A 13,072-nucleotide genomic window follows, 5' to 3' on the forward strand; every position below is an offset into this window, starting at 1 on the left:
GCCATAATGAAATAAGCCAGTGATCAAGTAATTCAGTTTCTCAGCTCTTTGACCTTCTAACTAACTCCAGCTAAAAGAGCTCTCGGGCTCTCTAACGGTATGTCTTTAAAGCTGCAGAGGGACTGATGATAACCTTGAAAACGAATTGGGAAGTACCACTTTCTGGTGTATTTTCAGATGTAGTTGTTGCTTCTCAAATTGGGGGCGTGTTTGCCTCCAGGGACTGAGGCCTACACTGCAGGTTTATACAACCTCAGGACAAACGTGGATGGGCTTCCTGGAGCTGGTTCCCTTGTGGATTTTGGAAAGCAATGTTGAATGATCTTCAGTGGAAACATTTTTTTTAAGCTTTTACTATTAAGGCAAAAAGTGATATATTACAGAGTGTATTATGTGGCTCGCATGAATTTCAGGGAGACTTCCAAACAGAATCTTTTTCCTGGCAGACTGCGGACTTCTTTGGGCACACCATTCCTGTCGTCTGCAGATGAAGATACAGAGTACAAAAAAAAAAAAAAAAAAAAAAAAAAGAAAGAAAGAAAGAAAAAGAAAAAAGAGAGAAAAGAAAATACTGAGCACCGCTGTCTGAGGTGTAGTCAGGTGAATTTTTGCCCAGTGGTTTGGAAATGAATAGTCCACAAATCCAGGTGCTTAGTAATAAAATATATCACCTCATTTCCCCACGTTTTCCCGTAGTTTTCTTGACATTTAATATCAAAACATCAAATTTAAAATCTGTCTTTTACCTATAAACTCACCAGCTCTCCGTTTTTCTCACCTCACTTTTATCTTTTCCTTCCTTGTCTTCTTTGGACATTGATTAGAAGAACTGAGGGCAGAAAAATAATGCATACCACAATGAAGTATGGAAAATTGGACATCTGCCTACTTAATTTATAGTATGGTACTGCAGATGCATCCAGAAAGGTCTTACAGTTTAATATTCTTTTAATAAGTTTTACAGGGTGTTGCAGAGTTGTGAGGAGATGTCTGCACTGAGAATCAGGACATCTGTGGGGGCTAGTTGTGGCTTTGTTATTAACTCTCTTTAACCTTGGGGAAGTCATTTCTCCCATTTGGAACCTAGGATTATCCTCAGTCAGATGAGTTTCAGTGCCTTGCCCAGCTCTAAAATGTCATTCTTCTGTTTTCCTAATCCCACGAGGAATGATCTAATCCAAAGACTTTGGAGAATTTCAGTAAGTAACAGAATAACCTTATTCTTGGCTCTGTGGTCTTTTTGGTGCTCTCTAATGCTTGTAGGGATACCGAGTGTATTCATTCTTTAAATGTTTAGTTTCCTTGCCTATACCATGCTGCATTGAGTCCAACCATAATTGCAATGGTTTCTTCCACCATAACAATAATGAACTTACCTTGGTCAACCCTGGGCTGTAAAGCCCCTTGAAAACTTTGGAACTTTCTCTTTCTGAAACCACCATTGAATTTTAAATTTGTAGCTTTGATCAGCTTTTGTGCAACTAGGAAAGCCTCGTCTGTTATTGGTGCCCAAGGATTTTTCTTTAGAGGATTTCTCCTCTTCCCTTTATTTCTCAGTTTGAACTAATATTCTACCCCGGGCATTACTCCAGATGTCAGACTATCACCAGAGTGCAGGCTTTTGGACAGTTTCTCGGCAAGTCGTATTAGGTGTACATGATGCTTCTAGAAATGCATTGCGGATAGTACTCTAATATTTCATGCTGGACATTTTGAACAGTCCCTTTGTGAAACAGAAAAGCATCTCACATCTCTGCGCTTGTCTCTGTCCCTTGTTCAGGCACTCTTTGCATCTTGTTGGGGCTCACACAATAGGCTCTTTCCTTGTGTCAGTAATTCATTATCTTCTCTCTTTGGACGCATCCTATACCCTGTTGCCACAGTAACATAAACCTTCAGCATAAATAGCATCACCCCCTGTGAGAACCTTTAATGCCTTTCTCCTACACTTTCCTGCTCTTCAAAATCTTATCTCAGCTTGACTGCTCTGGTTTTATCTCTAGCCATCTCCTTCATGTATCCTGCCATGCTAGCCAAGCAAGGTCGGCCACCAGTCATTCTCTGAGACAGCTTGTACTGTCTAACCCACGTGGTCTGTAAGCACCTGGCTTTGCTGCCTGGAAAGACATCCCCACCATGTTTCTTCTTCCCGCTTTGTCTGCCCAACTTCGGGGCCCACCTCAACTGCTTCCTTCCTGAAGCACTACTCTGTTCCCACCACACTTCCTTACCACCTGTCTCTTACATCAGAAATTGCCATCTTTCTTTGGTCTCACAATACTCTTCCTCTCTTTGCCTTGAACATCTCAGATGTTGGCACAACACTGTGAGGATAGATGCTGTGACTTCACGTTCATTCTGACCTCAGCAACAAGCAGTGTCTTACATGTTGCATTTAATAAATGTCTGTTGACTTGAATGACACTGAATTAGGGTAGGTTTGGTATAATATTGCTGCAGACGAGGATTTTTATCTCCCCTGTTGGTACATTCTTGCAAACCAGAGAGAGTGTTGGCATCACAGACTTCCGGGTGGCGTCGGGGGCCAGAGAAACCCCCCAGGGGAAGCAGCATCTGGCCATACTGTCAACATATCATCCCTCTAAGGGACTGCCATAAGCGTATAAATACTTGTTTTTGGAGGATGAGTTCATGCAAGGGTAGTGCTTCTTGGGAGAAGACTTACTAATTGCTGTAACAGATGCCAAGGGGAATTCATTGCAAATATAAGGTGGGTCATTTTCTAATCCTTTAGAGTCTCTTCTTAATCCGACCTTGAGCCCCCCGTTTTGCTTCCTCTTCGTCTGTGTTGCAGTAGGAACCCCGTGCCCCACCTCATGCTTCCCACCTCCCCCCATCAGCACCTCCACACCTGGGCTCATACTTCCTCTCTGCAGGCCATTCATTCGTCCGTTCATTCATTCAGCACCTATTTATTTCGTGCCTTCCATTGGTTGGGCACTTTTTCAGGAATACATCTGTAAACATAGGGCATGCAAAAACCCCTCTCTCCAAGGAGCTCATGTTCTAACACGTGGTATGCCCTTTCTCTGTCTCCCGCCCATCCGGATTTTAGGACAAACTTGCCTTGGCCTTTGAGCCATCCCTGACTGCTTCGGCCAGCTACTTTACTCCAGAGTTCTCAGAGGCGCCTGTCACCCGTTCCTCCTCTTGGACAGACACTGTCTTGCATTCTTTGCACTTCTTCTGTGTGGATGTCTTATCTCTGCAAGTGTTTTATAGGCTTCTTATGAATAGAAACCATGTCCCCTGTTCATAAAAAGGTGTGTGTACCACTGTGTATATCCTACATTACGTACACTATTCACACATGCTCAAATCTCCATCCTTACCGCAGACTTTGCAGCTCGGTACCCAATAAATATTTTTAACCGATTTAAGATACTTACTGCTGTCCTTTTTCAAGTACAGCAGCTCTAAGGCTGTAAGATCCTGCATGACTGTGTCACTGGGTGGTGCTACGATGTCCTCTTTTGCCAAGGAACCCATCAAGCGCCAGGCACAACCTCTGCCCACACCTCATCAACTGATCAAATCACCTCTGCGATAGTCTGTGTGATGTTTGTAAATCTTTACTGTAACACCAAAGCTGTCATTAAAAGGAGCAAGAGGCAGCGGCGGGGGTGGGGGGGAGGGCGGGGAGGAGGACGAGGACTGCTCATAACGCCTCTCTTGAGTTTCTCTCCCCATCAGAGACTGGTACCTAAACCATCAGAGTGCCGGGCAGATAGGCAGAGGGGGCGGGGGAGGGAGGCAGAGAATCCGAAGCGGGCTCCACGCTGACAGCAGAGAGGATGCGGGGCTAGAACTCACAAACTGTGAGGTCATGACCTGAGCCAAAGTCAGATGCTCAACCACTGAGCCACCCAAGCGCGCCGGGTGGTATAACGCACGGGCTCTGGGGCTTGTTCTGCAGGTTCAAATCCTGCTTCTGCCGCTTAGCAACTGTGGGAACTTGAGAAAGAGTGAATCTCTTTTTAAAACGGGGATAATAATGGGAAGCCTGGGTGGCTCAATCGGTTAAGCGTCCACTCTCCATCTCTGCTCAGGTCGTGATCTCACAGTTCGTGAGTTCGAGCCCCACATTGGGCTCTGTGCTTACAGCATGGGGCCTACTTGGAATTCTCTCTCCTTCTCTCTGCCCCCACCCCACTTGTGCTCTCTCTCTCTGTTAAAATAAATAAATAAACTTTAAAAAATGGGGACGATAATAGTACTTACTTTACTGGGTAAAGTGGAAAGCTAGGTCCTTGGAAAGCTTAGGTGAGTTTCTAATATGGTCATTGGAGGCCCATGTATAGGTGGAAACATACATATTCAGATGTTAGAAATTTCGAATACCTTTTGATTTGTAATTTTCCATCCTTTTTCTTTGGGTATTTTTTTTCTTTATCCGTTTATTTAACCTTTTCTATATCATAGAGGAAATCTGAATTTTTAGCTATCAGGAGGTGGTCCAGTGACCCAGAGCTTCCTCAGGGGCTCTTACGTTGCCAGAGCTAAAGATGCTCTATTTAGAGCTTCATTTTTCATACATTTATTCTGTAGCTACATCACCGCACTCTTACAGTGCAGTGGTTTACGAGGCATACTTTTTAACCTTGTAGTGATCAGACTGTGCCTGACAGGAACGAGCTGGAGAAGGCGGATTTGGTGGATTTATAACTAACGACACAACCACACTCAGAGGGAGTCAAGGTGAGCCGTCCTGGCAGGAGGCCCCGGTGCTGGGCCACAGTCTTCAGTCTGTGTCACGGATGAGAATCTAGGTGGCAGACTAAATGAGAGGAAGCAGGGGTGCCTGGGTGGCTCAGTGGGTTAAGCGTCTGACTTCAGCTCAGGTCTTGATCTCACGGCTCGTGAGTTTGAGCCCCACATCGGGCCCTGCACTGACAGCTCAGAGCCTGGAGCCTGCTGCAGATTCTGTGTCTCCCTCTCTCTGCCCCTCCCCCACTTGCACTCTCTCTCTCTCTCTCTCTCTCTCTCTCTCAAAAATAAATAAATGTTAAAAAAATTTTTTTAATGAGAGGAAGTAATACATCAGGAAGGAAAATCAAAACTAAACCATTTCTGATGAAAATGCATAGGGCTTCATGGATGAGGGTTTTTTTCAAGTGTATAAGTGAGACCTGATTTAATAGCAGTTAATGTGAAGAAGTCCTCTGGGGGTTGACCATCTGACTCAGCCAAAAGCCTACTGTATAGTCTCAGGCCACGTGAATATTATAGAGTCCAGAACAAGGGAGGTAACGGTGAGAACACAGCTAGGGTGTATTTGGTTCTTTGTACGTTTTTTTGTTAAGTTTATCTATTTATTTTGAGAGAGAGAGCAGGAGAGTATTCAAGCCGGGGTGGCGGGGGGAGAGGCAGAGAGAGAGGGAGAGAGAGAGAATCCCAAGCAGCCTCTGTGCTGTCAGTGCAGAGCCTAACACAGGGCTTGAGTTCACGAAACCGTGAGATCGTGACAGGAGCTGAAACCGAGAGCCAGGTGCTTAACCCACTGAGCCGCCCAGGCATCCTGGTTCTTTGTACAACATTTCAAGAGGGAAGTTGATACGCCAGAGCAGAAGCAAAGGAGGGAAACCACGAGGGCAGAGGATTTGGAAAGTGTCAGATGGTTGAGGGATCTGAAGAAACTTTATTTAATAATGTCAAGACCATGTATCAGTCAGTCAATCAATGAGCATGTAGTGTGTGTGGTTGCGAAGTGTCCCAAACTGTAGGCGACTAGAGAAGAGATCGTTTGGAATGTAGGGATGGGATTTTTATTTGTAGATACCGAGTGACTGGTCAGGCACAAGAGGGTTATAAGTTTTTTATTTTCCGAGGGCAGAATGGGAATCCCTCCGTGGGGTCATAGGACTCAGTTCCTGGAGGGAGGGCCTTCCCCAGGGGGGTATGCACAGGCTGGGATGAGACCCCGGCTCCTGGGGGAGGAGGTTGCGGGAGACAGGCTACATCACAGAAGTTACAAGAAGAAAGGATTCTGGTAGGATTGTAGCGAGGGACCGTCCGAACTCAGCAATCTGGCATAGTCTCACTGAAAGATTCAGGGCATGTTTGTTCTCCCAGCTCTGGTTGTGCCCTGTAATTTGTATTCAGGGAAGGCTAGTTGCTGTATTTGTGAGGATGTGGGGAACATGCTGTACATGCATCCCCTGCTACCCAAATCTCTTTGGTTTCTTGTATCGGATGATTTACTGATACCTGGTTCTTGAGTGCAGAGAGTGAGAGGTGCCTGCTTTGGTGTCCTTTCTAAAATTTTTTTTTTTCAACGTTTATTTATTTTTGGGACAGAGAGCGACAGAGCATGAACGGGGGAGGGGCAGAGAGAGAGGGAGACACAGAATTGGAAACAGGCTCCAGGCTCCGAGCCATCAGCCCAGAGCCTGACGCGGGGCTCGAACTCACAGACCGCGAGATCGTGACCTGGCTGAAGTCGGACGCTTAACCGACTGCGCCACCCAGGCGCCCCTGGTGTCCTTTCTTTTGGGGCAGTTTGGACAGCATCCTTCCTAGGAGCACAGAATTCACTTCTTCCCTAATTATTCTTTTCCTCGCAGGCTCCATTTCTCTGCGGTTTTAGCGCTGACTGCTGATGTCCCTATCTTCCTTTCCTCCCTCCCCAACTCCCACCCCCTTTCCCTCTCGAGATGTTTATATGTTGTTTCGTGTACTCTAAATAGAGATGAAGCGTTTCCTCTCTGGCTCTGATGAAATAGGGCCCCGTGCTGTGTATGTGTGTCTATAAATACAACCACGTACACGTGCATATGCATGAGTTAGTGGGTGCAGGGCTCACACACAGTGCAGCGAAAAAGACGTTTTCACACAACTATGTAATTGATTTTTTTTTTTTTTTTGGCCTTACTGGTCTGAGACACAGAAAATTAAAAAAAAAAAAAAAAAGAAAAGAAAAGAAAAAGCAGAGGAAGCCACGATGTAAAAACCACCACCACCACCAACCACCCTGTGAATCCTAGCGCTCTGTGCAGTTTCAGCTGTGTGGCGAGCCCAGGAGAAGCTCACGCTGGAATGAGTTCCTGACACAGTGACCTCATTCCCAACACCGCCTCTCCGGGGCGGCGGCGGGGGCTGCGGGAGCTGTGGCCGCGGGTGCCACAAGCCTGTGGGCTGTGCCGGCAACGAGGAGACCCAGGCGTGCGAGGGCTTGTGCGGCGCCTGGAATTTATGACAAATAGCTCACTGCAGCTAAACTTTGATCCAGTGTTACAGTCGAGCCGCCTGTTACACACAGGAGGGAGATCCGTCCTGCATCACAATGAAAAGCCAGCCTTAAGAGAGAGAGAGAGAGAGAGAGAGAGAGAGGGAGAGGGAGAGGAGAGGGAGAGGGAATGTGTCAGGTTTATAATTACAGACTGGTGAGTATATGACGCTAGATCAATTTCAGTGTGTGTGTGTGTGTGTGTGTGTGTGTGTGTGTGTGTGTGTTCGTTCTTCAAGCATCCGGAGGTACGTGCCCTTTTTTGCTGTTTTAATGATGCAAAGATCTGAGTTGGCGCTAAACGCGTGGGAGGGGACCCGGGTCCCTTGGAAGGAGGATGCACCCCCTGGCAGCCCCAGGCCCGGGGTGCGTTCCCAGCCCAGAGTCTCTGCGCTGCACAGACAAAGGAGCCAGCGCAGACAACCAGAGGAGGCTGTAGCTTTTCTTGGAGCGATGACTCATTTCGGTTCACAAAGGATTCTGGGCAGGGTAGTGAGAAGTCAGGTTGGCTGATCCGTCCCTATGACTTCACTTTGCAGAGAACAAGGCAGAAGAGGAGTGATACTGCAGATTCCCGAGGCACTGCAGTGCGATACTGGCTCAGTGCGAGTGGCTGTGATGTATGAGATAGGCACGGGACAGACCCCAGCTGTCCCATGCAAATAGGAGCAAAGACTGGTAAAGAGGATCTGTTTGTTTGTTTTTTCTTCCAAAATCGTTACCAGCAAAGTACATTCACAGAGCCTTTTTAAAGGTGCTTCTTGCCAGCTTTTGAACCGAACTTGAACCAGTATGTCGAGCCCCGAATTGTAAGAAGAGCTGAGAGTTCTGGAAAACTCAGTTTTTAAAAGTAGACCTCCGAAGGTAAAGTACCAGATTCCTGTTATGTTCCACGTGCCCTCAGTAGCCAATCTGAAATGCTCATATTTAGGATATTATTACTCGAAGGTTTACTCTTTCTTCTTATTCCAGATTCTAGGACGTCCGTTTCTGTCACTGGCTCCTCCTTGTGCCTGGATGCAGTCCCCTAGCATGCACCAGGCTTTAGCGTCAAAGCTACCTGGGGCATGGAGCCAGTCCAGAAAGGGTCAGGTACGTTTTCCCTGCTTTTCTTTCAAGACGTGTTGTGTGCGAAGCCATATGGTAAGATGTCGACACCCGCTTTGAGAAGAGTATGCTGTCCCCTGAAAGGTGGTCTTGCCTCAGTCTTAGGCAGCAGACATGCCCCGTGGTAGGCTGATGCCACCTCAGCAGCATGATTCATCCTAAGTCACATCAGAGCTGAAAAGTCAGACAGCTGTAGGATTTGCGAACAGGAGATAATTAAACCGCTTCAGATTCCCATCCGCTGCAGTATCTCTTCTACTCTTCCGGTGGGGGCATTCTACAAATACTGTTTGAAATGTCTTCTTCTCAATTAATATAGTCCCCGAAATTTGGCGTGTTATTTGGCCTGTTAACCTACATGTAGTGCACTGAAATCCAAGAGAGCCTGATTTATACGCTCAGGGACTGTTTCCAACACCAACATCAGATTGAGGTTGCTATTAACCACTAAGGAAGCAAGCGTGTTTCTTCCTCGTCTGCTTTAGGATTCAAATGATTACATAGCTGTTTTCTTACAACATCCATGGGCTTTTCACACAGAAGCTTTTTTTTTTTTCTTTAAATAGTGAGATGGCAAAATGTGGTCCTCAGAAGTCCATTACATGCTACGTTTCCAAAGTGAAACTCGGCAAATCCGAAAGCATGCCTTTAACTATCTCGTCGAATTCGTAGGTTTAGCACTCTTTCTTATTAAAGATGTTTCGAGAGCACCAAATCCCTGATGTCATTTGTACTCATAATGAGAACACTTTAAAATGCAAACTCTGCATTGGGTAGGCTCCTTGAACCCCTCTTCTTCTCTTTGCTTACATATCCGTTGCCCTCGCTCACTCTTCCACGGAGGGGCAGAAAGCATGCTTCCTTTCTGCACGGTTAAAGATGTCTCTTCTTGGTGCACAGTGCTGTGCATCTTCAAAGCAAAGTCGAGCATGTTGAGTCAGTATTAAAAGATGCTTGGTGACACCGTAGTATATTGAGAATATACAGTAATTATATAAGGTCCCCACACCCATCATTTCGATTCATCCTTAAAGACCCTATTCAAAGTCTCCCTCTTGCGTAAAGCCTTCCCTAATTTCTCCAACAGAAGGTCATTTCTTAATGCTATTATAGAATTCCTACTTCTGTCTATGGATAGATGAATGTAATTATATATGAGTAAATTCCTATTATTGAGTTAATTTGCTAGCCATTCATGTATTTTCTTGTATCTCTTCTAAGGATGTTGTAAACAGTGATTTAAGTATGTTCTAGCTGCTTGTATTTTCATGCATTTATTTCATGTTTCCCCACCCAAATCATAAGCTCATTGAAGGCAAGGATCGAGATTTATGTCTGTGTCTACAGTTCCCATCTCCTAGTAGTTCCCTGTACACGGGAATCCTCCTTAAATAGTGGATTCAGAAGAGGGGCAGTTTAAAAAGCATTCATTTGTCACAGAGGGCGAGAATGGTCTGTTTTGTTCATTTTAAGAGTCTTCACAAGGTAGATTACTGCAGGATGGACGTCAGGAGTTCAAATTCTAGCCATGATGATTGTTCTTACCTTGAGACATGGTTCCGGACAGAGTCGTACGCTGCTCGTAGAGGGTTGTTACTGTTAAGAACAGATGTGAAGATGCGACCCTTCAATGGGGACATTGTTTATGATTTACTTGGTTAGGAGGCATATTACCGGACAAGCCATCCGGAGGCAAGGAGTGTGCAAAACTCCGAGATTTTGTGCATAAGTGACTCTCTTGAATCGCACAGGATGTTTTCCTTAGAAGGGGTAACCATCATGGCTCTTTGTACCTCGGGTTCTGTCAGAGATTATGTAGCTCCTACTGTCACTGGTTTTTGGTCCTAAGGGTATCTCCTCAAAGGCGGAGTTTCCTTTCTCAGGTAAGAGAGTGGCCCAGCCAAAATTTCCAAAGAGGCCGGCTTTGTTTGGTGTCCTTGTAACTCTCTATCCATACAATTTCTCATCTTCTGGTGCCCTTCTCTCTTCCCCTTTGCTTTCACACCATTCTCCCCCAGCCCAGTAATACATGTCAAATGTTGTATGTTTACACACAACACACACACGCACACGCACACACATATATTGTATGCATATATAGGTATATATACATATAAAGTATATATGATATGTGTATAATATATGTGTATATATTAATGTGTATAATATATGTGTATAATTCTTGTGTATATGTGTATATTTTATACATATATATTCTATATATGCACATATAATATGCATATGCACATACATATATAATACATATATACACATATAATACGTATATATACATATATAAAATTATATGCGTATATATCTTAGCTTTTCTGCTTCCCAGTCAAACTATTCCATTCACTCAGTGCTTATGCTCACATTTAAGAGGTGAGTGGTCCGATTAAACGAATTCATACTAGTGTAACAAAGACTGTTACTCTCTCATTCTTTTTGCAGATGTCTCAGTTTTGTTTACAAACAAAAAAGTTCCTTTTTAGGACAGAGTGATTGTTCTATTGAATTGCTATCAGTAGATATTCAAACACCGTCAAAGAATAAATGGAATAAATTTAAGTGGGCTCAGGGAAGGTAATTATAATACTCCTGCATCTGTCAAATAGTTTTTAGGTCTCAGGGGCAGCATAAGCACCCAATATCCCTTATCTTCTTTAATCCCCTCAACTCTGTAAGGTGAACATCACTTTGTGTACTTCGCCCGAGAAGAAACCGCAACCCCCCAAATTAAATAATTTGCCCCAAATCCCGCAGCCAGTGAAGAGCAGAACTGGGCTCTGAACCTACAGTTTTGGCTGCAGAGTCCATGGCCTCTATCCGTCTTGCGATGCCAGACTTGGGAGAGCAAAGTTCCTTCTTGGTACAGTGAGTTGGGCGTTTTCTCTGTGGCTCTCTTCTGGCCTCCGTACCTCATTCCAGCAGACTCTTACGTGGTTCTTTCATAACAGCCTCCATGACTGTTGGAAGGGGTGGTTAGAGTATTCAGTTGTTGGGGAGTTGGTAGCAGTCATTCGGTATAATTGTGCTGTAATTTGGGAACGGTCATTTAATTAGGCCTTCTTGTTCTGGTATAATTGCATTTTAGAGAAATCAGTCACAGTATGGTTGCAATACCAGCCATAAGCTAGTGAATCCGGGAGTACAGAGACTGAGGAACAGCTGTGGCGATTCTACCTTGTAAATGGTGGGAGAGAATGACCCTGGAGGTGTTAGACTCCTGTATTAAACTGTCCTTGAGAAATATCACCGGTGCAAGTTGGAGCATCTGATCCGTCTCCGGTGTGAGGCTGTGTTCTGGTGCGGGATAGATTAACTTGGGTCCGGTCTCACACGACGCACTTAAATTGAAGAGAAGGAGGACGCTGTCTTACAAAGGACTTCTGTTGGCCAGGTGCCCTACCGGTGTGTAACACCTGAGAAATTAATTGTTCAACGAGGACTGGTATTTCGTCATGATTTTATCCCTGGGGGTAAATGGCTGTAACTTAGCCCCGGACGAGGGTCTAAAGAGAAGGAGGCAGCTGGTGATGGAAACGTCTGGCAGTTAGCAGGGTCTCACCTTGCCTTGTCCACGTATGTGCCGTCCCTAGGTATTCAACGAGCATTTGCGTGCCTGCTTGTGAATAGCACTCCGCCAGGTTTTAGTCCATACACACGTGCTAATGTGGAGCCCGAGCAAAGGTTTGAATTACTGAAGCATTTAATTGGCCCGATGGCTCACATTGCCATCCTAACTTTTCAGCTACGCATCTAGCACAAGAGCAAAATGGTCCAGCGGTGTTATCTGACTCTGATTAGAGAGATGTCTGAAGCATTCCTGCTGACGGTGACAAGGGCCCCCCAGCAGGGGGTTTTCACCCATCACCGCCCACGGGTTGCCCTTCTCTACCTCATCCTCCACCCTTCCTGGCTTGCCCATCTCTGCTTATCCTGTGGCAATTTTTTATCAGTAGTCAAATCTCAGCTAACAAGAGTGGTAGCTAATATAACTAATGAAAGCTCGTAGACGGAGGAAGATAATGGGTTTCCGAACCGATTGATTTGTCATCACACCTAGCTGCATGTCTGTGCATTAGACAGACTGCTAAGCAGAAAGATTCAGGACATGCGGTGGACATTAACCCATTTGTGTGTGCGTGTGTGCACGTGTGTGCACCATATGCCACCATGATTGCTCGTTCGCTCTCATCAGAAGTTTCTTACGAAAGTCACGGGGAATGGACACCATTAACTTTACTATTATTAACGGGAACCCCTTATTTACATTTCTCTTTGGGATTAAGACAGTTCGTTTATTCAAATGGTGGCTTAGGAATTGGACCTTCTTTAAGACACTCATCATGTGTTGACATAAAGCACCGGGTGACTTTAGAAAAGCTAGTGTAGAATTTCTAAATGTTCTAAAATTCCTTCTTTTTTTTTTTAAAGAAAAAAATGTCATCTTTACTGCCATCGACTATTGCAGGGAAGGCCCAGCCTTAAATTTCTGAAAACAGTGGCATTTAAACCAAACATATAGTAAACTGGTAAAGCGGGCTTTTTCTTTTTTTTTTTTTAATTTTTTTTTTCAACGTTCATTTATTTTTGGGACAGAGAGAGACAGAGCATGAACGGGGGAGGGGCAGAGAGAGAGGGAGACACAGAATCGGAAACAGGCTCCAGGCTCTGAGCCATCAGCCCAGAGCCTGACGCAGGGCTCGAACTCCTGGA

General features: G+C 45.1%; 1 protein-coding gene across 3 annotated transcripts in view; it reads left to right on the top strand.

Annotated features, from left to right (window-relative positions):
- Positions 1–13,072, top strand: part of STOX2 (storkhead box 2) — a 117,470-nt gene that overhangs the window by 73,705 nt on the left and 30,693 nt on the right. The window contains exon 1 of one of the 3 annotated variants that reach the window (XM_043558287.1): positions 8,203–8,338. The exons of the other annotated variants lie outside the window; for them this stretch is intronic. Coding sequence (XP_043414222.1) covers positions 8,314–8,338 — 25 coding nt within the window. The 5' untranslated portion in view covers positions 8,203–8,313. Of the gene's footprint in view, positions 1–8,202; positions 8,339–13,072 lie in introns of those variants that run through there. 3 annotated transcript variants of the gene reach the window in all.

Source organism: Prionailurus bengalensis, chromosome B1 (genome assembly GCF_016509475.1).
Source record: "Prionailurus bengalensis isolate Pbe53 chromosome B1, Fcat_Pben_1.1_paternal_pri, whole genome shotgun sequence".
Taxonomy (NCBI): Eukaryota; Metazoa; Chordata; class Mammalia; order Carnivora; family Felidae; genus Prionailurus; species Prionailurus bengalensis.